This window comes from Homarus americanus, unplaced genomic scaffold (genome assembly GCF_018991925.1).
Source record: "Homarus americanus isolate GMGI-L3 unplaced genomic scaffold, GMGI_Hamer_2.0 scaffold30535, whole genome shotgun sequence".
Lineage (NCBI taxonomy): Eukaryota > Metazoa > Arthropoda > Malacostraca > Decapoda > Nephropidae > Homarus > Homarus americanus.
This window is the reverse complement of record NW_024732440.1, coordinates 852,478-879,568: the sequence shown is the minus strand read 5'-3', so window position 1 is coordinate 879,568 and position 27,091 is coordinate 852,478. Positions and strand designations below refer to the sequence as shown.

Below are 27,091 nucleotides of genomic sequence, written 5' to 3'. Positions count from 1 at the left end.
TCTTGTTATTACTGAACATGATTACAAAGAAATGTTCATTTACTGGTCATGTTAAAATCATAATTCTGCAAGAAAAACCCACACTGACGCACATTCATATTATACGTAGTGTGTGTGTTTGTCACCGCCAAATACATAAACACAATAACCTTTCCTTCAACAAAAGAAATCTAGTTAACCATTTTTTCCAAAAGAAAAAAGAAGCACGAACCAAAAAATTCTGGCCATACCAAGTGTTCTCACGCGTGAATCCAGGCTCACGTTATGACGCAGTAAAAATACCTGGTAGAGTGGCGAGCAAGACATAGGTGGGTGAAAGGAAAGTAATAGAACTGAAATGGTTGGCAATAAAGGCGACAACCAGCTGTCAAAAATAGCCTGTGTTAACTGATGTGGACGGATGATGACCCACTGTAGCATGACGTCCACACAGGAAGCCTCTCGATCCCTGTGCTTTAGTAACCAATGTTTTGAATCATGTGAAGAATAGGCACTCCAGCTTATTTAACCTTAAGATTAACCACCCTAACTAACCTAACCGCCACCAGGTAACGTTAGGGTGTAGGGTGTTTGATCATCAGGTGAAATAAGCTGGGAGGGAGGGCTAATCTCCACGTGATCCAATATTTACATAAAGGTTTCAAAATTTATTCCCCTCTAAATCGAAGAACTGAGAAGGTCACTTAAACTCCGGTACAAGACCATGACAAGACACCAAGAACGCTAAAAATGCTGGAGAGTCGACCATAAAGAATGAATTAATCCCTTTACTCTTCACTTAATAGGAGGAAATTATAAAGAGAAACTATTTTGTGTTGTTTAAAGGCGCCAGATCGCCCTGACGTTAACCCACTCTCAAACCAGCTGGTCGGATACCTTGACATACTAACTATACAGCAGTACTTCTTATCCTCCGTCACACACACGCGCACTTGAACGGCTGCTACACCTCCCTCCACCCCAACACACACCTTACAGTCTTCAAAACAAAGAATTCTCCATCTTTACATCCTTCTTACTCCAGTGTGTGTGTGTACATGTGTTACTCCCACTGTGTACGTCATGTGTGTGTGTGTACGTGTTACTCCCACTGTGTACGTCATGTGTGTGTGTGTGTGTGTGTACTAACCACTACCTCTACTGTGCACATAAGATACGGGTGTTTAGTGGTGAGGGTTGAGATGACCGCCTTAATAAAACCACTTGTATACACTGTAAGAGAGGCGGCCGGGGTGCTGGTAACGGCATTAACGGTCACCAACGACAACCTGCGACGCGCTAACGACCACTCCCTCTCCTTACTTTACCAGACCTATTAAACCAATCAACGCAACTAACTGCTCCACTCTGTCTCACTTGCACACACACACACGTTCGCAGACATGTCTTTTCTCTCTTCTCGCACATATCAGAGAGAGTGAGTCACTTCCCCTACCATATGCCGTGTGTCATCGGGGGTGAGTCATACTGGTCGTTGAACTTCTAACTAAAGGCAGTGTGTAGTGTACTGTAGATCCCTTGAAGCATCTCCAACTCAACTCATTTCACCTAAAAATTAAATTCTCCTCCTCCATCTTTTACACACAATCACAATTAATTACCAATAATCTCCTGGTCTGAGGTTTAATACCACCTTCTTACCTGAAGCCAAGTATTAACAAGAAGATAATTTACCTGCCCCCCCCCCCTCCCCCTAGACTCTACTGACGAGGTTGCAGAAAATATTACACTTGAGATTATTCTTATTATGATCAATTTGTAAACAGACTTGCATCACAATAACTAAAATGTTTTTGTCTTTTTGGCTGCGTTGAAGTTAGTCTAAATTCTTGACTTTCCTGACCTGACTGATGAATATATTTTTCGCTAGAGGGTTATTTTCCCTCATGTGCATCTTAACTCGGTCAAGGACCAATTTTCCAAGCCACCCTAATTGCCGAAGAGCGCGAGAAACGACATAATTTAACAGGTGTTTGGTAAAAAGAACTCCTTGTGGACCTGAGAGGAAAAAGCCGCGAAACTCAACCGACAGATGCCTATACCTAACCTACCCTGTGTGTGACGAGGCGTGAGAGAGGACAGCTGCGACACAAGAGCCGTACCGTTTGTTTACCAGCTGCCCCTTACACCAGCAACACACTACACTCAACACAAAGCCCTCCGACCAATGATCACTAGCACTCACAAGCGCACTCAATACACCTCCATCTCCTCATTCACTCTGCCAGGATTTTACATTTGAGGCTCAGCAGACAATATTATTTATTTTACATAGAATAGGCCTATCGTATTAGCTTGACGTCCAGTAGGAAGGCCGAGCTACTGTAGAGAGGTTACCGCTCAACAAAAGCTCCTGTAGTAGTATAAAGAGCTGGGGGTAACCCTGTATGTGCCAGTGCAGGTGTGTGTGTGTGTGTGTGTAGGTGTGTGTGTGTGTGTGTGTGTGTGTGTGTGTGTGTGTGTGTGTGTGTGTGTGTGTCAAAAATAGATATAGCTATTGCAGATGGGTGTGCCACGAGGGACTGTAGCACCCCTCCACACTACCACGTGCACCTCTTGTGTTGACGATCCACACCTACACCCAAACCTGTGATCAATTTAACATACTCCACTACCTGTACGTGTTAATTACCATTACACCTTCACATGATCTTTGTTAATCCATTCATTCCCGGTACATTTTAAGGGTTGAATACCTTCCGTGCGAGGATAGGTGAATTAGGTGATGCTGAGACAGATTTAAGTATCGAGATGAATTTTTTCTACTGATGTGGAGATACAAACACAGGGAAGGTGTTGAGGAGAGAGAGAGAGAGAGGTGTCCGTTACGCAGCTACATTCACCCATAAAAAGGCACACACACACACACACACACACACACACACACACACACACACACACACACACACACACACACACACACACACACACACACACACACACACACACTCTCTCTCTCTTTAAGAGTCTTGCAGCAACACATGAGTCCCTTGTTGAAACACTCGTCACGCTGCTTATGTGAACCCTTGCCTTGATATTACCATGACAACCACTCTACAACCCACCCCCCTACATACACACACACACACACCTACTACTCCAAGCAGGTACTTACGAGGGGGACACGGCGTTCAGGTGATGATAGAGAAACTGTTGGAACATGTTGGATAGTTGTAGGTCCGTCCGCTCACTCCCCCACCACCCACCTGGCCACCACCACCACACCTTATGCCCAGGGCCACGAGCACACCAACATAGCTACCGATGCCCTGAGTTCTTGTCACACACCTCACTTTGAGTTATCGTCATTTGTCGTGGTGGAGGTGACGACGAGTGTGTTGGTGGGTGACCTTCTGGGATGGGGTAGAGAACGGTGACGGAGACGAAGGTGTGGATCGAATACAGACGTGACAGCCGTTCTCTGGGTCTACACTTCACTCGTATACACTAGAGTATTTGGATTTAGTGTCCCAAGTAACCAACCACTTTAATAGTTTATCTTCAAAGGTTATTTATATCTCGACTGTCACGTCATTGTTGGATATAAAGGCTGTTCCTCTTGCTTAATATCCAGGTGCTTCAGGTATCAGGGATATCATTAACTGAATACACCTGTTGATACCCGATAACAATTAATCTTTAACCTCTAAATCTATTCGGTCTATTAATTAAGAACAAGAATTAATGACGACGAAGAATATACAAGACGACGAAAGAAACACAACACACACACACACACACACACCTCCGTTGCGTGCGTGCGTGCGTGTGCTCCCACCTCTCCTTGTGTAACCTCTCCCACTTACATAAACGGCCTTTATCCCTAACATAAACACCCCCCTCCCTGCCCCCTCACCCCCCACCCGTCATGCACACACACACACACACCTGCCTCTCACAACATAATACATGCACAACCTGTTAGCCCGGCTAAAAAGGCTCACCCCAAACAGGTTATTAAAGTCCCTCTCCTCCACACACACGGGCGTAACTGTACTATTCCTTACTATTCGGGTTAGGTTAGGTTAACTGTACAGGTAACTCGTCGCCTCACACTACCAAAAAATTAATTAGTTAGTGTGTGTGTGTGTGTGTGTGTGTGTGAGTGTCTGTGTGTGTGTGTGTGAGTGATAGTAGATGAGCGGCCATGACCAAGTGATACTAACAGGTTTAGTGACTTACCACGTTCCCTAACCTTTCTCCCCCTCCCCACTCCTTCTAACACACCTCCCCCTCTACCCCACTCCGTGTGTGTGTGTGAGAGTGTATACCATCACCTCACAGTTACCCCTCCCTCCCCCCACACACACACACACTCTACCTAGGCTGAAGGAGAGGGGGGGAGGGGGAGGAGGGGGAGGAGAATTCACGATGTTGACTCAAGGGAAGAGGAAGCAGAGAGGACAGGAGGCAAAGAAGAAGACTAAAGAGGTGGAGGTAAGTGATATTTTGCCCCCCCTAACACAGAAACGATGGAAAGTGAGAAGGGGTGAAGGTGGGGGGTGGTCAAGTAGGCTACGGTGAGGTGATAGCATGAAAGGAATAGAGGCGATAATAAAGAACTGATATAAGACGTCGGCCATTACACAACAATGACACATTATTATTATTACACAGAGAGGCGAGTCGTCAGCTATTCCACACACCACCACTAAGTGTCCTCGGGGGTATATATACTGTATACTCTTCCTGCATTACCATTTTAGAGTACGTTTGTCGTATTCCATCCTGACTGAATCACAAGAGTTAGGGATTAGGATGAAAAGAAAAAAAGTACTTGTTTCTGTATTTGTGTGTACCTGTGTTTGTGCGTATCTGTATTTGTGTGTATCTGTGTTTGTGTGTATATGTGTTTGTTTGTGTGTATCTGTTTGTGTGTATCTGTGATTGTGTATCTGTGTTTGTATGTGTATCTGTGCTTGTATGTGTACCTGTGCGTGTATGTGTACCTGTGTTTGAGTGTGTACCTGTGCTTGAATGTGTACCTGCACTGTCGTTTTTTTATAAAGGGAGTAAAGAGGAAAGAAAAAAGAGAGAGAGAGAGAGAGAGAGAGAGAGAGAGAGAGAGAGAGAGAGAGAGAGAGAGAGAGAGAGAGAGAGAGAGCACACGTAAACCTCAACACATTACCACGACTCACAACACAAACGACCAGCCTACTCTACCACCACAATCATCACCTTCTCCTGGGATTTCATGTGGAGATTACGACCTTCCACGGTGTATGTAAACAAACCCACGGTGTATGTAAACAAACCCACGATGGATGTAAACAAACCCACGATGGATGTAAACAAACCCACGATGGATGTAAACAAACCCACGATGGATGTAAACAAACCCACGATGGATGTAAACAAAACCACGATGTATATAAACAAACCCACGATGTATATAAACAAACCCACGATGTATGTAAACAAACACATCACACAGGGCACCCAGCAACATACAGGGCCCCGGCGACAACAAACAACCAGCTGAAGCGAGACTCTTTTGTCATAAGTCAATACAACACCCCCAGCAGGCAGTGGGGGGGGGGGGGGGCTGGAGGGAAGGGTTAGGGCAGCTGGGGATGAAAGGATTAAAGGCAGGCACTGACAGGGGGGGGAGGATCTACTGAAAGGGACACTCACACGAGCGCCAGTAAAGCAACATAACAACCTCCATATCAAACTAAATTGGAGAAACTATATCCTGCTTACACTAACAAACGCAGCAATATACAAGTCTAGACACAATGAACATAATTAAATGTATATAATTTAACATGTAAAGCGAGATAGGTGTTGACATTTACGAATACAACAACAATACTAACAACACTGCCGTTACCAAGACTCTCATTATTAACTCCTTGTATCTACATAAGTTGCGTCAGATTCACTAAAGATTACGCTAAAAAAATTCCCCACAATGATAATAAGACAACGGATTAAACTGCCCCATTCAATTCTCATTATTTACTGTAGATAAGACGGACAGAATAACGCTAAGACTTTTACTGTAATAAGACATGTATTTCCCTCTCCCTCCCTCTCTCTCCCTCTCCCTCCCTCTCTCTCCTCTCCAGCCACCACCACCACATCAAAACACTAACTGACTCGACAGGTTTCAATCAATAACAGCGATGAGCCCTGACGACACCTGTACTACCTGTCTAATACTGCAATAACACCTGCCGATGCTGTACGAGTCTACAACACCCAATGATGTAGGTAACTGTCAACATAAAACACAATACAACCACGAACCAGTACATCTACAACCACGAACCAGTACATCTACAACCACTACAACCACGAACCAGCATACATCTACAACCACTACAACCACGAACCAGCATACATCTACAACCACTACAACCACGAACCAGTATACATCTACAACCACTACAACCACGAACCAGTATACATCTACAACCACTACAACCACGAACCAGTATACATCTACAACCACTACAACCACGAACCAGTATACATCTACAACCACTACAACCACGAACCAGTACATCTACAACCACTACAACCACGAACCAGTACATCTACAACCACTACAACCACGAACCAGTATACATCTACAACCACTACAACCACGAACCAGTACATCTACAACCACTACAACCACGAACCAGTATACATCTACAACCACTACAACCACGAACCAGTACATCTACAACCACTACAACCACGAACCAGTATACATCTACAACCACTACAACCACGAACCAGTACATTACAACCACTACAACCACGAACCAGTATACATCTACAACCACTACAACCACGAACCAGTATACATCTACAACCACTACAACCACGAACCAGTATACATCTACAACCACTACAACCACGAACCAGTACGAACCAGTACATCTACAACCACTACAACCACGAACCAGTATACATCTACAACCACTACAACCACGAACCAGTACATCTACAACCACTACAACCACGAACCAGTATACATCACATCTCACAACCACGAACCAGTATACATCTACACCACTACAACCACGAACCAGTATACATACAACCACTACACGAACCAGTACATCTACAACCACTACAAACCACGAACCAGTATACATCTACAACCACTACAACCACGAACCAGTATACATCTACAACCACTACAACTACGAACCAGTACATCTACAACCACTACAACCACGAACCAGTACATCTACAACCACTACAACCACGAACCAGCATACATCTACAACCACTACAACCACGAACCAGTACATCTACAACCACGAACCAGTACATCTACAACCACTACAACCACGAACCAGTACACCTACAACCACTACAGTATTATATTGATCACCTAGGAAGCGTTCCCCCTCCCACACACACTTTCCAACCAAAAGGACTAGTCATGCTGGCAATAGTTATGTCTACTAGCCAGGCACAGACAGGCAGACAGACAAACAGGAAACTCAGCAGCAGCAGCCACGGCAGAAAGGCCCCAGACATCCTTGGTACTTTATACGTGTTAAATTAAGATAAAAATACCGCCATCACTCTGATTACCACACACCCTCATCCTAACTAGCAACCATAAGAACGCGCTAACCCAACAAGAATCAGCTGGTGGATAATAACAATAATCAGCTGGTGGATAATAACACGAATCAGCTGATGGACAATAACACGAATCAGCTGACACTTTCATCTCCTCGAGCTACAGGACCTATAGTACACACCACCAAACTATAAACTGTATTACATTTTTCTCTCTTTTTCTCCGGCACATTCCTGCACATCATTCCTTTTAACAGTAACTGGTAAACTAATTATTTTCTTGGGGGTAGGGGGAAGAGGGGAGTAAATTCATTCACCTTTTTGTTTCGTATTTATTCTACTTGTTACATGTATCCAAGCGTGCATACATACACATATAAGCATCCAACTGACTCACCATGTATCCAAGCGTGCATACATACACATATAAGCATCCAAGCATATACACATGACAGAGAGCTTTACAAAGTGTCCACCAACAAGCATTTCAGAATACTGACTCCGCGAAATTTGCAGGTGAGCGCTTGTCACACCTGCTTGACTCATCAAAGTTGACGTGGGGAGATGTTTCAGCACACCTTGTTACTTAATTGTTCTGTTACTTGCACTTTGTAGGTGTTAGTTATGAACGTGACTGGAAACATGAGGTGATTTGTTTTCCTAATTTCCCTAAACTTTCCCCCGCTCGTTGGTGTCATTAATTTCCTCGATGAGTGATCTATACTGACTGATAGAACTAATTTTTTCCCAGCTTCTCCTTTACAGTCATCATCATCATCATCATCAAAATCATCGTCCATCTCTCCAGCGTTGCGTTCACCATTCTAATCGTCACCATCACACTCTCTCTCGGGACACCCTCCTTCTTTATCACCATTTTCGCTGAGGTCCTCCCCTTCTCACTATCGCCAACAGTATCTCTCATCATCATCATCACCCCTCTGGTACCTATCACTGTCTTCATCTTCACCTTGACACACACACACACACACACACTCCCACCTAGCAACGAACTGGTTATGTAAGTCAGAGTACAAGACTCCCGCATCCCGCATGCCCCAGGAGGACGCTGGCAAGACAGACACACCGATATGCGCCCTTGTACACCACCCCACCCCACCCCTACCCTTGCCTGCCTCTCCCCTCATCCACACCCCAACAACTACCTCACCTTTACACCCTCCACCCCTCCTTCCTCCTACATCCAATAGATACAGGTCAATTGGGCACGAATCCAAATCATCTTCAACCTAACCTGATAATTAAGACTAACAGGTAAGACTGACTGGTAGAGCCCATACTGCATCACACAGCCAAGGGTCACCGCCTCCACACACCGTCAACCCCCTCAGCTTTACCTGATTAATAATAAGTTAGCTGACCAACGCCTCCTCCTCACCTGTTGTTTCCGATGCCCACTGACAACGGAAACCCCCACCCCCCATCCAACACTTAATATCAGTATATATCTTCACTACTTACCACCATCGACCTCATCCACCACCACTACCACCATCGACCTCATCCACCACCACCGACCTCATCCACCACCACTACCACCATCGACCTCATCCACCACACTTACCACCATCGACCTCATCCATCACCACTACCACCATCGACTTATCCACCACCACTACCACCATCGACCTCATCCACCACCACCGACCCTATCCACCACCACTACCACCATCGACCTCATCCACCACCACTACCACCATCGACCTCATCCACCACCACTACCACCATCGACCTCCACATGGAAGCCTACTTTATGACGGCATGGGTCGAGTAGGGAACACTGGTACTGCCAAGGTCGAACCTACTACTGCGCCGCCTCCTTTATATAACTTCTGCCGGGGCCCCCAAGTCCTCCTCTCCTAACTTTTTTTTCCTCTTCTCCCCTCCAACATTCCTTCACTCTCTTAACACTCATTCCCTTTCTTTCTCTCCCCCACCCTTTCTCCAGCACCCTTCCTCCCCCCAGCACCACCCACCCTACAAGCCATCAAAACACAAACAAATCTTCCCTCCCAAACATTTACCAACCTAGTATTTTCATTTTCTGACCATGTTTGCCAGTCTAAGGTGCCGTGCGATTTAAATAACACGCGTTATACTTCATGCACAGGCGAAGATGATGTAAATATTAGTGAAGGAAGAATGTCTGTGTATATTATTAACCAAACGTCATTATTATTATTATTTTAATTTACTCTTGACTCACGTCCTCAAATAACTCTTGATTTCAGACAGTTTGTAAAATCTGACGACGACGTAATCCACAGAACCCGACTCTCACGCCCTTCTCCTTCACCGCCTCCTGCTGGCCTGTCCCGGGATCACCTCCTACAGCGTCCACACACACACACACACACACTACCGAATGCGACCCACCGTAAGAGGTCACCTTTCCATGGGGCGTTAAACTTTCATATCATAGATTCAGACAGACAGTTCTCCCCCACTATACTCCTAAATCACAAGGTAACTGGTAGCGACACCGTCCAATAAACTACCAGGAAAACGACGCACAATAACACCCACATAAGGTCAACTACCTCCCCTGTGGTGGGTGCTTGGGAGGGGGAGTGTCCTGGACATTCATACGACCTTGTGGGTGTCGGGGGAAGGGAGGGGAGGGGAGGAGGAGGGGGGGGGCGTAACGTACCTGTTGAGGCGAGGGAGGGCCAGTCACGAGCATGCATATGTGTGTGTGTGTGTCGGGTGTTTAGTCCACAGTAAACAATTACACCTGTGTCATGTTTCCTCATCTCCTTCACCTCACACATCATCACTATCCGGTTAATTCCTGATCGGCTCACACCACAACACTGACCCCCCCCCCCAACACCGCCTCCTGCAACGGGACTCAAGTGACTAAAATCCTAAACTCGTTGCGTGAAAATGTCTTGACACACCGACACGAACAACTAATGTGAAAAATGATTGGAAAAGTCAGTATGTTGTGTGGAGTTAGTTGTATGTGTTGGCTGTGTGGAGTGGTGTGCGTGCGGTGGCGTGCGTGCGGTGGAGTGGAGTGGTGTGCGTGCGGGGTAGTAGTGGATGACGTGCGTGTGGGTAGTAGTGAGTGTGGTAGGTGCAGTGTGCATTTGATCGACAACTATGTGATGACGTATGGCAGTAACGTCACACACACACACACACACACACACACACACACACACACACGCACACACACACACACACACACACACACACACACACACACACACACACACACACACACCAACTCTCTGAAACATTACGGGTCTATTACCATATCTTAACCCAGGTGATTAATATATCTTACAGGTATACTGAAGAAGACTGCCACGAAAAATCACAAATATTTATAACAAAACAATACAACGACGGATACCCCCCAAGAATCTTATTGGTGTTACAAATTTCGTTGTACAAAATATCGTCATCAGCGGCCAGACAACACTACCTTCCACTAGTTACGTCGCACAAGTAATAATGTTTACTAGGGTCACAGGTAACTTGTCACTGATACGCACTGGAGAGAGATAAAGTGAACACCGTAGGGGATGTGCCACGACTGGGCCATTCTAAGTACAGACAGGCCCTCTCACTTAGTTACCGAGCCAACACCACCACCTTGCTTGCCTTGAAACGACGCCAGCTGGCCCCTCCCAAAGTGTCGTACAGAGAAGTTCCCACACGAGCCCCCCCCACACACACACATTCACTTACCTACACAACAACAACAACAACAACAACACATACCTAAACATAAGTATATTTCGTAACCTCTTCAGTTTAAACAGCGCCAATGTTACCTCGAAGTTATCATAGAGTGTTTTAGTATCAATGAACATAAACAGGTAACTGAAGTGTAGCCAGGAAGCGTACACCTGTGGATAACATTGATTAAATAATAGTTAACTCCTTCATTATGGGGACGCCACTTAACACCAGACGATTTTATTCAGCTCAGAGGGGAGAGGAGTCTCTCTCTCTCTCTCTCTCTCTCTCTCTCTCTCTCCTCATTAATACTTTTCCTCCTGGTTCTTTGTCAGCTGCTGGAAGTTGTGAGAGAGAGAGAGAGAGAGAGAGAGAGAGAGAGAGAGAGAGATTCCAGGCAGGTATGACAACAGGAGTGAGAGGAGCATTCCCGGACGGACATATTGACAGACAAACGAGAGCGGGAGGAGCCTTGAGCACCTCCCTGGAGAGTAACGGGACACCCGGGGCTCCTCAACATCCTGTCCTCAGACCCGTCCACCTCTCTCACCCACCCACCCACCCTGTCTACTCACCCACTCCACCCCTTCTACCCCCCCCCGACACACACTACTGCGTAACACCACCTCGTGTCCTGACCAACCTCCTCCGTCGTGAGATTAAACAAGACACACACAACACGAGGAGTCCGGTCACTACAAGGAGGTACATCCAGGTGATCATAACTACAAACTAAACACACCTTGGTAGAGACACAAGTCATCCGATATGAAAGCTATTTATTAGAGTTATCAAGGTTCACTACTGACTGTCACACACCTGGAGGGAAGGAGAGGGAGGACAACAATGGACTCAGGTGAGACACAAAGAGTAAGCCTGTCTAACCCTGGAGGTGAGCAGTAACGCGAGTATTGTGTCAACAGAGAAAGGCGGTCAACTGTTTGGCTGCCTCCTTCACCATGGCTGTTATTATGAGGTAATCTGGAATACTTTTTATTTGCTTTATATTATCAGTTAAAACGTGGAAACCCTTAAATAACACACACACACACACACACACACACACACACACACACACACACACACAATACAGCAGCAGAGTAGAGAATAGCAGAGCAGACGACAAGCAGAACAATGGAGACAGCGAGGAAGGGAAAACAAAAGAGGACAAGACAGACAGACAAAGAAGAACAAGACAAGGACGCTGGGACAACACGGACGAGGAAGACAAAGGAGAGAGATGTGTGGCTCAGTGGGGCGGGGGGGCGGGGCAGTATCACCATCCTTATCCTCTACCACACTTCCTCCTCCACTACCACCACCCTCCCCACCACTACCACCATCCTCCTCCATCACCACCACCCACCATCATCATCCACCACCATCATCATCCACTACACCCCCCCCCACCCCCCCCACCCACCCACCTGGCGTACTTACCCTCATCATCCAGGTGGGCGGGAAGGTCGGTAACATCCGCCTAGTGTTCTCGACAAGACCGGACGTATACAGGTTCTTGATTGACTGTGCAAGACTATGTGACAATCCTGGTTAAAGATCGTTCCAATTCACGACCCTTTAACACCAAATTAACAACTCTCTATCAATTCCTAAATTAATATTTTCTCCTTAACACAAATGAACGAATCTAACCTTTTTGACTGTATTAAAATCACAAAAGAATAATATATATATATATATAAATACTAATCAATAATCAAGACACCTTTAATGACTTAGGTTTCACACCAGTTAGGACGCAAAAAGAAATTCACTCACACATAATCTTTAAAAGTCAATCTGGGAACGTGTAAGTATTCACAACACTCACAAGGTCAACGGCAACAACCTGCGCACTGGCCTATCTCAAGACCCATAGCTGACGGCTTGAGTGTTCGAAAATACACAGAAATTTTACCAGAACTATAAAGATATAGATTCAACTAGAGCTTCACTTACGGGATAAAAAAAAGATCGTAGGAACATTTGGTAAGTTGCGATACAGTGATGGTAACTACGGCAGTGTACAGTGATGGTAACTACGGCAGTGTACAGTGATGGTAACTACGGCAGTGTACAGTGATGGTAACTAAGGCAGTGTACAGAGATGGTAACTACGGCAGTGTACAGTGATGGTAACTACGGCAGTGTACAGTGATAGTAACTACGGCAGTGTACAGTGATGGTAACTACGGCAGTGTACAGTGATAGTAACTAAGGCAGTGTACAGAGGTGACTAGTGTGGTAAAAGTTGATTGGAATTAGATATTATATGTTGTATGGTTGTCTGAGCCAGAGTGAAAAATATTATTTATACATTTTGTTTGCGAATCAGTTATGTATTAGAAGAACCACTGCTGTACTCCACTACTCATCCACCACTGCTACATCCACTCATCCACCACTGCTACATCCACTCATCCACCACTGCTACATCCACTCATCCACCACTGCTACATCCACTCATCCACCACTGCTACATCCACTCATCCACCACTGCTACATCCACTCATCCACCACTGCTACATCCACTCATCCACCACTGTTACATCCACTCATCCACCACTGCTACATCCACTCATCCACCCCTCACTGTGACGCGCCGTGTTGAAGAGAGGATTACAGCCACCTCCACGAGACCAACTTCCTGTGTCAGCGGAAGATTCATAAACTTGTCAACAAAGTCAAGGTGAAACTGGCCCTCTTATATACACACCTGGAATAGCAATCAATGGCTTATCATACCTGAGAATTATACACTTACTACTACTACGACAAATACTACAACAACTTAAAAGTAATAAGCCATTTATTTTTTGTAAGAGAGAGGAGGTGGACGAGGCAATGACTTGGTACAAAGAGATGGGTGTGTGAAGAGAGAGAGAGAGAGAGAGAATTAGTAATAAACAAATGAACAATAACACGTAAACAAAGCGCGATACACACACACACACACACACACACACCACATCCGTCTAGCAGCACCAGTAACACTATACGTATACACAGTAATGGTAACAGCAAACGACCCTGGTCCTGATAGATGGATGTCTTGATAAACTCCTGGTCCCAATAGACCCGTCCCAATAGACCCCAGTCCTAATAGACCCCCATTCCCATGTGCCTGATGTCCTCGAGTTTTTTGTTAATTCTCATGGTAGGATTGGGTTACGTTGGGTTGGCTGGGTTAGACTCGATTGGACTGGGTTAGATTAGACTGGCTTGGGTTAGATTAGACTGGCTTGGGTTAGATTAGACTGGCTTGGGTTAGATTAGACTGGCTTGGGTTAGATTAGACTGGCTTGGGTTAGATTAGACTGGCTTGGGTTAGATGAGACTGGCTTGGGTTAGATTAGATTGCCTTGGGTTAGATTAGATTGTAGACCATTAATTTTCTCATCTAACAACGCAACAGCAGCAGACAGACAATCAAACTACTCGGGAATCCCCAAAAGCGTCCCGTTGACTAATACTAAACGTCGAAACACACACACACACACACACACACACACCGCCCAGATAAATCCTTCACCAGCTCCCCCACAGCACAAAGACAAGAGCACTTAGGGGAAGCCAGCCAAGTGTTTGATAAAAGCTTCAGGAATCCTACAAAGACTTGACCCGACCCTCCCCTCACCCCTCCCCCTATGAATCAACTCACCCCCTAACTATGTACTGTCGGCCAAAATGCACATCAAAATCATCACGAGAGTTGAATTTAACACAGAGGAGCAGCCATCACCAAACTGGAGGTCTCGATAGTCTCAACTGTTCCACGTGACTTCGATACAATTTTGTTTTCCTTCTTTTTAAAGCTAAGATATTTGCGCTACTATTATTGGTCTGATTGTATGAAGAGAGCCAAGGGCGATGTCGCTAACCTTTACCCCCCTCCCTTTGTCTCTCACCACCCCCCCCCCCTCTATCTAACCTTCTAGTAAGCAGTAGCGGCGGCACAAAGACTTGACCGTCAACAGCAACAACACGAGGCGGAGGGAGGGAGGCGGAATCTCTGGGGGCACCGCGCAACATTCAGCCCCCTTTGACGTCACACACTCGCTGCCGGGGCTGGTGGTGATGGACACAACATCCACCACCACAACAATCCTTCCCACGACACCACCAACACCTTCTCACAGGAACCGTGTCGCACACCTGTTGAGTCGCACTAATCACCCCCCTACAGCAGGTGTCTTATAACCCTCCTTACTCACGTTATATAAATGAGAGATATCTATGATCATACGGCAGCCAACGACGTCCGGGACAGTCCCACGACAACCCGATACCACCGCCTCACCCCCCCACCACTACCGCGTCAGTACCAGGTAATCAGATAGGTATTTAAAACTACCGACCCGCGCATAAGTGTAACACGAGAAAATCATTTTCATATTTTTCACGTTACTCCGTTCTTAGCAATATCGCATCGTCGGGAGAGGTGGAGGCTGCGGGAGGGAGCACTGGCGTCACCCGGGATGGTAAACAATACCGGGAAGTCCCACCAACACCTCACATGTTTCCTGGTATGAAGCGTGCGGGTGCTCCTCCCCCCACACACCTCCACTAACACCCCACACCTGTGACACCACCTGTGTATGTCATCACCTGTCGACACACATGAAACAGTGTTCTTTTTTTTTTTTTACCCAATGATCAAAACTGTCGACAACGGCAAGTGACAAGCAGCTCAGCTTGTTACTTCACGCCCTGGAAACTTGCTGATGTTCATTATGTTACCTGTGTGTCTCCTGGAGGAAGGTGTCGCTTACCTGTAGTGTTAGAGGTACAATATCTCCCGGACGCCCTCTAGCCATGTTGCTAAATTGACACAGTTTGTGGAAATTCAAAGAAAGAGACAAGGTCTACAGAGTCAGTTTTATCCAAATTATACCTGTTTTTGAGCCCCACCTCCCTCCTCGGGGTATTAATGGCCTTATGAAGCTCCAAGAACAACTAGCCACGAGGACGGACAGCGGTGCCTTAACATGAACTGATACTAGCGGCAGATACAATAAACCTAACACCCAGCTAGTTCTGTACACACAAGGGGAGGGAGGCAGCCTTGGGTGTGTATGCTAGTTAAGTTCTAATCATGAGAGATCCGGCCAGCTGGTCCTGTGAGGCTCTGGCAACACCACAAGCATGACTCACTACGACAGGTGGCCCCTATATTGGGTACACACAGTTTACCTAGTGCATTACCCATGTACTCACTGTCTATACACTCACACTCAATACTTCCAAACAGTTCGATTTTATTTTATGGGCATCAGTGTAGACGTTTGTGTTGCACCATCAAGCCATAATACACTAAAATAATTACGTTTTCATGACTATTTCACAAGGTGTACTAAATAATGCGCTGTGATGACTGTTACCCCGTTACTTTTTGTAGAGCACAGTCGAGTAATAGGGTGAACTTGTAGCTCAATGCGGAACCTTTTAGTGGATCGAGTCTACATAATTCAAGTTTTTATACGACTTTATTGTTACATGTGTGCTGTAGACGAGGTTATCATATCTATAACTATACTAACTTAGTCTATACTGAGGGTGTTATCTAGCTAATAGGTTGAGACTACATTAAGGTCAAGTTTTTATAGGTCTTATAACAGCGTGTGTGTAGTGGGAACAAGATTACAAGTTTTACTAAGAATCAAGTAAATATAAGTCTCATGTTGTGACTGTCCTTGTGAGTGTTGGTGAGGTACAGTACAACGCAGAGTTTGTTTACCTGGACCATCGACCAATGAGGTGTCCAGGTGTGTTGAGGAGGAGGGGGGGGGGGTGATGCTTTAGTCTGGGAGAACTGAATTACACCTTCACGTCACGACCTTACCTGTTGCATTCTTCAAACCTCAAAGTTGTTGTTGTTATTATTATTATTGTTATTACCACTTAACTATCACCGCTGTTTAATGAATAAAGAACTGGTCCCTTGTGTTATAGCGGATGAAGGCTTGAACGGGTGAAGGCTTGAGCGGGTGAAGGCTTGAACGGGTGAAGGCTTGAGCGGATGAAGGCTTGAACGGGTGAAGGCTTGAGCGGATGAAGGCTTGAACGGGTGAAGGCTTGAACGGATGAAGGCTTGAACGGGTGAAGGCTTGAACGGATGAAGGCTTGAACGGATGAAGGCTTGAACGGGTAAAGGCTTGAACGGATGAAGGCTTGAACGGATGAAGGCTTGAACAACCAATCAACACTACCATCATCTCGACCAACACTCAGTACAGGTCATGCTTCAGGAATGACTGGAGGCTATCAATGTGAAAGTGAGAATACAGAAGCAGTAACTTGATCCAAGGAAGAGTTACAAAACACACACACACACACACACGTTCATGCCAACTTGTGTGTGTTATGATAATTACTTCCTGGGAATGTTATGCCTCCGGGAGTATAATGGTGACTGCCGACCCTCACCCTCCCCCCTATCTCTTGCCTACCTCCTTCCCGATCTGTCCACCAACCCCTGCATTCCTTCTCACATCCTCCCTCTCCCTCCTTCTTTATCAATTGACTCTCTTCCCCTCCTTCTTCTCTAACCTTCCTCCTCCTCCTCACACTTAATGTAACACTCGCTAACTTGACATTTATCGCCTGACTCAAAGGGAAGAAAATGACTCGCTTTAGAGCCAGTCACGCCACACTTAAAACATTGAATAAACTAACTAACTCTCTCTCTCTCTCTCTCTCTCTCTCTCTCTCTCTCTCGTGGACAGCGTTATTCCCCGTCTTCTTCACTTGTAAAGATAATTGAAGTTCCTAAGAAATTTGAAGTAGTTCCTCCAAATTATAACATAAGTCTGTTATTTTCTGCAGCACGTGTACAGCGACGCCTCCTTACTAAAATAAATGACATATATTAACAATTTGTGAATTAAAGATTGAATTTTAACTAACAACAAAGAATTATCTCGATTTTACAAAAGGAATAAGTTTGACCGATTCTAATCCTATGTTAGATTAGACAAACACCTGCCCAAGTCACTAAAGCTACGACTGATTAAACGAACAGACTAGCTCTAATCTCTTAATAGTCTGACCACATATTAGTAAGGGCCCGGAGGAACAAATCGCCTCACACCGACCTTACGTAATTACTCAACAAGATGCAACAGACTTCAGGTGTACTGTTGCGGCCAGCGGTGATGCAACATATACCCTCCACCTCCACACTCCTGTTTAAACATAAAAAAATATATGTACATCGGCCAGCGGTGAAAGGAACCCGTCGCTGAACCAACCAACTCCGATAACCTATTTATTACATCAAGCTGAAATATCGTTGGGCAGCCCCGGTTCTTCACCTGTATACACTTCAGACGATTAGACAAGAGACAATTTTTTAAAGTTAGTTTTCACCTTAGATTCACTAATTATTCTTCATAGTGAAATACCTTAAGTAAATAAATAATTTTTTTTGTAATTGCTTCTCTATATTTACTAACTGATTATAAACTTTATTACCTGTTCTGGTTCTTATCCGGCAGAGTGACCAGGTGAGAAACAAAAGTGGTCTTCTTAATGACTCTCTTTATTAGCTAAAGATGTACAGTAACGAGGTGACACAGACAAACACCTGGACACGGAGTACCCCCCCTCCCTCCTCCTCCTCCTCACCCCAACGCTACAACCTGCCGTCGCCATACCCAGCCAGACCTCCCATGACACAACACGTACTCCGGGGGGGTGAAAGGCTGTGCGGTAACCACCATCACTCTGGCTAATGCAACAACCCAGAGATCTCTTACTGGTTACGTTAACAAGCGGTCAAGGATTACCACAGGAAGGGTAAAGAAAAAGATCATGGATAACAGCCTCCAATAATGTGATGATGATGATGATGATAATAATGATGGTGGTGATGATGAATGATGATTATAACGTAACTCACATCATACAGGTACAAATATCTACACCTGGGAAAGGCTACAAAATTGTAATCAACACAAACTGACTTCAAGCATTTTGTAACGTAGAACACAAAGATTATTAAGGTGTTAAATATTCCAGCTTTATGGATCCGAAACCTTCTTCAACTCCTTTAAAACGTGTTCATTTCAAGACTATGACCTGACCTGACCTTCCTACCGATGCTAACAAGAGATGACATATCCTGGTCGTCTGGTAAAAGTGGCCAATTCCTGACACTCGCCTACCTCGACAACCGGGATATTTCAACACTCTTTTAAGACATTTCAGCGTCTAAATCAGTGTTGCCAAGGAAATGTTTCACACCAGTTTACAGACAATGAAGGCAATTACAGCGGTCATTCTTACATCACTTAATGAACACTGAACAATGTAGTCTCCACGTTAAAATGTAGTGGGGTATCTAATCTTCAGGTTAAAATAAACTAGGGTGGTCTAATATTCAGGTGATGGGAAATATACATAGTCATGACCACTTTTTTCCCCATCCCATGACTGGTGATTAAGTAAGGTGTACCAGAGCATAAAACCTTTACGTAACACCTGACACCTCTCTCTCTCTCTCTCTCTGTCTGTCTGTCTCTACATCTCTCTCACTCTCTGTCTCTCTGTCTGTCTGTCTCTACATCTCTCTCTCTTTTTTTTTTGTCTGTCTGTCTCATCTCTCTCTTTTTTTTTTTTTTTTTCTGTCTGTCTCTCTGTTGTCTGTCTGTCTCTACATCTCTCTCTCTCTCTCTCTTCTTCTCTCTCTCTTTGTTCTGTCTGTCTGTCTGTCTGTCTCTCTCTCTCTCTCTGTCTGTCTGTCTGTCTGTCTGTCTGACTGTCTGTCTCTGTCTGTCTTCTCTGTCTGTCTCTCCTTCTGTCTGTCTGTCTGTCTTTTCTTCCTTCTGTGTCTGTCTGTCTGTCTGTCTCTCTCTCTCTCTCTTTTTGTCTGTCTTCTCTCTCTCTCTTGTCTGTCTGTCTCTACATCTCTCTTGTCTGTCTGTCTCTACATCTCTCTCCTTCTGTCTCTCTCACTCTCTCTCCTCTACACTCACTGCTCCAGCCAACCAACTTCCCAAACTTATAGCAGACCAACAAGAGCATCATTTGTTTAGATAAGACTTTTAAACACAAAAAAATTAAAACTTGTATGGAGTAAAACTTTGTAGAATTCCCCCATCCACTCCCACCAACTCCCCCCAACTGTAGATATGGTTTTCCCTTCTTGTATGCCCCCGTTTTCACCTCTTCTATGCCCCTGTTTTCACCTCATTTATGCCTCATTGTCCCCCTTGTATGCCCCGTTTTCCCTTATTTTGTACACCTGTTTCCCCCTTTTTTATGTAGTTTATTTACCCCTCTAACCCTACATACAACGTGGGGCAGAGGTACACGCTACAGACATACATACTGACTCAAGATTGTGTGATGTGGTGTTGTAACTTGGACGTTTAACAGTATTGTCACACTCATGGAACAGTTGGTGAGAGTGGCTGTGCTTCCCTCCCACCCACACACACACACAAATAAATAAATAAAATAAAAGACGGAATGGACTTTTTTTGGCTACACAATATCTTCACATGTCATTCTACGGTATACATTCAGTGGTATGTGGAACCAGTGAGCAGATCCTCCATACCCGAACCCATAACCGAATCCCAATATATTTATGACCAAATCCGAACCCAGAATACCCACGACCAGACCCACTCCTATCTAAAATATAAATAAATATTAATAAACAGATAAAATATATAAATACTCCGGATTCAGACAGATACTCTCGGAACCTCCAGTTAGGGGAAAACCTAGTGAAGGGGATGGTGAAGGGGATGGTAAAGGGATGGTGAAGGGGATGGTGAAGGGGATGGTGAAGGGATGGTGGTGGTGATAGTGAAGGGATGGGAAGGGATGGTGAAGGGATGGTGGTGGGTGGGGATAGTGAAGGGATGGGGGATGGTGAAGGGGATGGTGAAGGGGATGTGAAGGGATGGTGAAGGGATGGTGAAGGGGATGGTGAAGGGATGGTGAAGGGATGGTGGATGGTGTGTGGTGGGATAGTGAAGGGGATGGAAGGGATGGTGAAGGGATGGTGGTGGTGGGGATAGTGAGGGATGGTGAAGGGATGGTGAAGGATGGTGGTGGTGAGGGGATAGTGAAGGGATGGTGAAGGGATGGTGAAGGGGATGGTGGTGGTGAAGGGATAGTGAAGGGATGGTGAAGGGATGGTGAGAGGGGATGGTGAAGGGAATGGTGAAGGGATGGTGAAGGGGATGGTGTGGTGGTGGTGGTGGTGGTGGTGGTGGTGGTGGTACTTCAAGTGGGTGGACACGACTGCATCACACCTTCACTTCTATTATTAGTGCTACCAGTCACCAGTCAGTCAGTCACCATCACAACGCTGCTGCCTCCTGTCTAGTTTTTTTCTCGTTGGCACGACAATGATAACTGTGTGTGTGTGTGTGTGTGTGTGTGTGTTTGTGTGTGTGTGTGTGTGTGTGTTTGTGTGTGTACAACAGCTGACACTTCCTGGTTCACAAGACATTCACTCAACCTTCTGGCTAATAACTAATGTTAAATGAGATCTAAAAACCCGATTGTCTTTTGTAAAACTGTGTGTGAGAGAGAGAGAGAGAGAGAGAGAGAGAGAGATACCTCGGTGTTCTGCCATGATAATGATGAACCTAACAATAACACCAATAAAACACAAATTACTACTACACCTGACAGACAACAAACATGAGCCAATGAAATTAATACTTACCTGTACCTGAGATTTTTTAACTATATTAATTAACTAAACTCTCATATGTAAACGACCAACTGTATGCCAACTAGTGATGATGATAGTGGTGATGATGATGGTGATAATGATAATGGTGATGATGGTGATGATGATGACAATACTGGGTGGACAACAGGTAGGACATGACTAACAACTAAGGCACCCACTGATTAGTAAAAGGACACCTGCCCGCCTACCTGGTTAGCTATTCTAAATATATATACCGTACAGTTAAGTAGTGACTGTATATGCTGCACCACTGACTTACTTAACTGTTTAATGCCAACTGAACATAGACTGGTGAGAGAGAGAGAGAGAGAGAGAGAGAGAGAGAGAGAGAGAGAGAAATCAAGTCATATATCATCCCCTCAAACAACTAAGACTGCCACAAGTATAAAAGGAAACAAGGAGAAGCGAGTTTTTATAATTCATGAGTAAACAAACTTAAACAACCAAAAATAATCAATAATCAAGAGGAAGTAAGCAAGGAGGAATGCAGCTCAAGAATGTCCACCAGCCAAGGGGGAAAGGGCGACGGAGTCAGGGGGGTGTCAGGGGGAAGGGAGGGAGTCAGGGGGCATCGACCGGCCCTCACTTGGCACCACCACCGCTTCAACATGCATTTACTATTATTGACACCAATTAAATGCACGCACACACACACACACACACACACACAAAACAGTGGAGAGAGAGAGAGACTTTAAATGCCACACCTGATACAACTGACATGATAGTGTACCTTCACCTGCAACAACAGTCATGGGGTTATCACTAGGGTAGGTGGGGGTGGAACAATAGGTGCAAGCGACGACGCAAACCGTGTGACAATAACCTCTATCTTGAGCACACCGTTCACCTGTGTTAACCTCCACCCAGTGTGTGATGCAACAACCTCCTCCACGCTCTACCGCCCACACCTACTTAAACCAGGGAGGTGGGGAGGGGGGTGAGAGAGAGAGAGAGTAAAAGGGTGGTGTGGGTGGGGGAGGTGGAGGGGTGGGAGGGGGGAGGTGGAGGGTAGACAGCAATGCAGCACCTCCCTCTCTCTTGCAGCACCCCTCTCTCTTGCAGCACCTCCCTCTCTCTTGCAGCACCTACCTCTCTTGCAGCACCTCCTCTCTTGCAGCACCTCCCCCCACTCTTGCAGCACCTCCCTCTCTCTTGCAGCACCCCTCTCTCTTGCACCTCCTCTCTCTTGCAGCACCCTCTCTCTTGCAGCACCTCCCCCTCTCTTGCAGCACCTCCCTCTCTCTTACAGCACCTCCCTCTCTTGCAGCACTTCCCTCTCTCCTACAGCACCTCCCTCTCTCACTCAGCACCTCCCTCTCCTACAGCACCTCCCTCTCTCACTCAGCACCTATCTCCCTCACTCAGCTAGACATTAACTCACACCTTCCCCGGAAATAATATAATAATAATCAACCTGCCGTTTCCTCGCGTGCTGACGATGTGGATTTACATGGAGTAGAGCTGGAAGTCTCTCAGTCACACTAGGGGGCGGTGTGGAACAATAGCTAACGTTACGAAACACTTTAACTGTGGTGACGGAGGGGGGTAACGGAGGGGGGTGACGGAGGGGGATGAGGGGGATGATGATGGATGGGAAGGGGTGTCGGATGATGCAATTCATATGACGACCTCGTGTGCTGGTACCTGGGGCAGAGGTCACGGCGTCAAGGTCTTGGTTGTTATCCCCCCACACACACACGCTAATGATGTTTTACCAGAGTACCGTTCTATCACAAGGTCCTGTATATTTAATCACTTTTTTTTTTACATTGCAAAGTTTTGTGTTACTTTTCGCCATAATCTGAGAACCAAAATGCACATAAATACTTAACTTTGAAAAATATAAAACTAATGCCTTGGTTATCACGGACACACACAAGAACCAAACTCTCTCACAGAACAAAAGCGAAGAATCCTGTATATTACCGGTGTGGGGAACTCTAAACAAACACACACACACACACACACACACACACACACACACACACGCTATAAGAACAGCCCAGTCCCAACCATTGTAAAAATTATCAATAACATGTAATAAATCAGTGTATTCACTCCCAGTAAACACTGCTCCTTACACTGTCACTATGTTGAAATGAACTGTATTTTGAGCTGATCCCCATCTAAGTTACTATATGTCTTATTTGTGTCACTTATGTCACTTGTATATTATTTGTAATTCGTAACCCATTCCCCAAATATGTAACTGTATATTTCCAGCCTTCTGGCTGCCAAACTCTTTCAATAAACCGTTAATTATTGTGTGTACACACACACACTACACAGGAATCCACACAAACACACACACGCACGAGGAATCAAACTCACACAGGCGAGAAAAACTCCAGTATCACACACACACACACACACACACACACACACACACACACACACACACACACACACACACACACACACACCAGATATAAAACTTACATACATGGAAGCGGAAGACCAACACCAGGCAGGAGTACTAAGCCCGGAACTCTACTGAATCTACTGTTGCCACCTGTACCTACGTGGACCTTCACCTGCACACACACACCTTCCTACCTACCTGGGTGATAGATACAATCTCTCAATGTATACGCCTCCCCTGTGTGTGTGTGTGTGTGTATGTGTGTGTGTTCTCACTAACTACTAAAACACTGTCAGACCTCTCTCTTTTTTCCTCATGAAGGCGGTGGAAAGGGTTGAAAAAATTCCTGGAAACGCCATCATGCATCTCTCTCTCTCTCTCTCTCTCTTCAAGGTGTAATATTAGTTAGTAGATGGAATATAAATCAGCTCACTCAGCACTGTCAACCGTACCAGTCAGCCCTCTCAACCGTACCAGTCAGCCCTCTCAACTGTACCAGTCAGCCCTCTCAACCGTACCAGTCAGCCCTCTCAACTGTACCAGTCAGCCCTCTCAACCGTACCAGTCAGCCCTCTCAACCGTACCAGTCCAGCCTCTCAACCGTACCAGTCAGCCCTCTCAACCGTACCAGTCAGCCCTCTCAACTGTACCAGTCAGCCCTCTCAACCGTAAACTTAGAACAACTCTGTGTTATCACTTTGAGCCGGGGGTTGTCCAGCTAAACAAGGACTGTGGTTTGAAACAGCAGGTCACCTACTCACCGACCCAGCAGCCAACCACCACAACTCATCCATGGATTCCCGCCGTCACCACCACACCACACCTCCATTACAAGGACGTCCAGAGCCTCGGGTGGGTGGGTGGGTGGGTGGTGGGTGTGGACTGAGAGAGGAGACCTTGGAACACCTGAGCCACCCACCTTACTAACGACGTACTACACACACACACACATCCAAATGAACTCACACAAAACAACATGGTAATTCATTATCAAATATTAAAGTGAACATCGACCATGGTGTTATAATATCTAGGCCACACAAGTGAAGCAGGACGATGTAGTCAAGTGGGACACAGAGGCAGATATACTTGGCCACCCTGTCTGGCCTGGGTGGGTGGATGATGGTGTCTGGTTGTTTGATAGTGAGGCTGAACACGGATCCTACCTACAGCGTTCCCCACAACACCTTCGCAGTACAGTACACAAACTAAAATATATATCCCAACACGCATCATCTTCATCAAAAATGGCACAAACAGGTACAATTTTTGGCGCGCCACACACACACACACACACACACACACACACACACACACACACACACACACACACACACACACACACACACACACACACACACACACACACACACACACACACACACACACACACACACACACACACACACACACACACACACACACACACACACACACACACACACACACACACACACACACACACACACACACACACACACACACACACACACACACACACACACACACACACACACACACACACACACACACACACACACACACACACACACACACACACACACACACACACACACACACACACACACACACACACACACACACACACATACGGTTACAAGCTGACAGTGACCGTAAAACAAAGAGGCTGGTAGAGGACACTCACCCATCCAACGCTACGACACCAGAAATCAATTTTTCCCCGACTGAGCGAGTGAGTGAGTGAGTCACTGACAAACTCTCGTATAGAATTGACAGTCGCAGCTAAATAAGAGTGACTGTACAGTGCAGCCAGCGAGGAGAGAACACTTGTAACAGCGAAACGGACAACTGAACCAACACAGTCATATTATGTATACACTGAGGTCTGGCCCACTGCAACCGGAAGAGGCCTTTTAAGACTGAGGGGGAAGGATAAGAGGGAGGGGGGGAAGGATGAGAGGGAGGGGAAGGATAAGAGGGAGGGGGGGAAGGATAAGAGGGAGGGGAGGGAGGGCAGACGGGGCACGTGATAAACACTACTAAAGGCCTCAACCTCAGGCAGTTATCATGTTTACTACAGCTGATCATAAGAGATGGTGCAATAACGATACACAAGACAAGACGGAAAGATTATGACTACCAACATGAGGACGAAATAATCCTAATATTCCGTAAACGACTTTATTTTCCTCTTCTCGGGAGGCTGAAGATAACGTAAACAAAACACCAGATGATGATCCTATAATGTGTAATGCAACGACTAAATAGGTAATGTTTAACACGTCATAAACAAGAGAGCCATGGAGGTAGGGTAGGTAGGCACTCTGGCACACCATCAAGGAAGAGTGCCACGCCACCTCCCGCCATAATACTCACCAATCTACGTTTCCGCGATGGTCAAAGCACGCGACGGGATGCTGGTGTGCCTGCCTGGCCTCCTCTTGCTGCTCCACTACCTCTCTTGTCCTTTGTTGTGACCACTACGTCTATACGGCAAGTGTTGGCCAGGTCCGTCGTATGTTACTGTCAGATCAATATATACACCTGTGTGTTCACTGATAGGCACTAATTATTGGTCAGATAAAGGCTGGGTCACACTCTGACCTTATCTTACTGGTAGTTCACTCACTTCAGTTACCACTCACGACTGTACTGTTGGCAGAAGGAAATACGTCATCCACCACAAGTATTCACAGTATTTACTCATAAACCGCCCGTCTCTCTGTTAGTGCGTTAAGATGCTGCACTAGTGATACTGCACAGTAAATGTTTTAGATAAATAACAC

At 45.7% G+C, this 27,091-nt stretch overlaps 1 protein-coding gene across 3 annotated transcripts in view; it reads right to left on the bottom strand.

The window, feature by feature from the left end:
- Nucleotides 1-15,288, bottom strand: part of LOC121868734 (putative uncharacterized protein DDB_G0291608) — a 50,798-nt gene extending 35,510 nt beyond the window's left edge. The window contains exons 1-2 of one of the 3 annotated variants that reach the window (XM_042369604.1): nt 10,985-11,110; nt 3,116-3,612 (exon numbers count right to left, since the gene is read on the bottom strand). In XM_042369604.1, coding sequence (XP_042225538.1) covers nt 3,116-3,162 — 47 coding nt within the window. In that variant the 5' untranslated portion in view covers nt 3,163-3,612; nt 10,985-11,110. Of the gene's footprint in view, nt 1-3,115; nt 3,640-10,984; nt 11,111-15,172 lie in introns of those variants that run through there. The other 2 variants (XM_042369603.1, XM_042369605.1) reach the window with 2 other exon arrangements.
- Nucleotides 15,289-27,091: the final 11,803 nt, after the last annotated feature.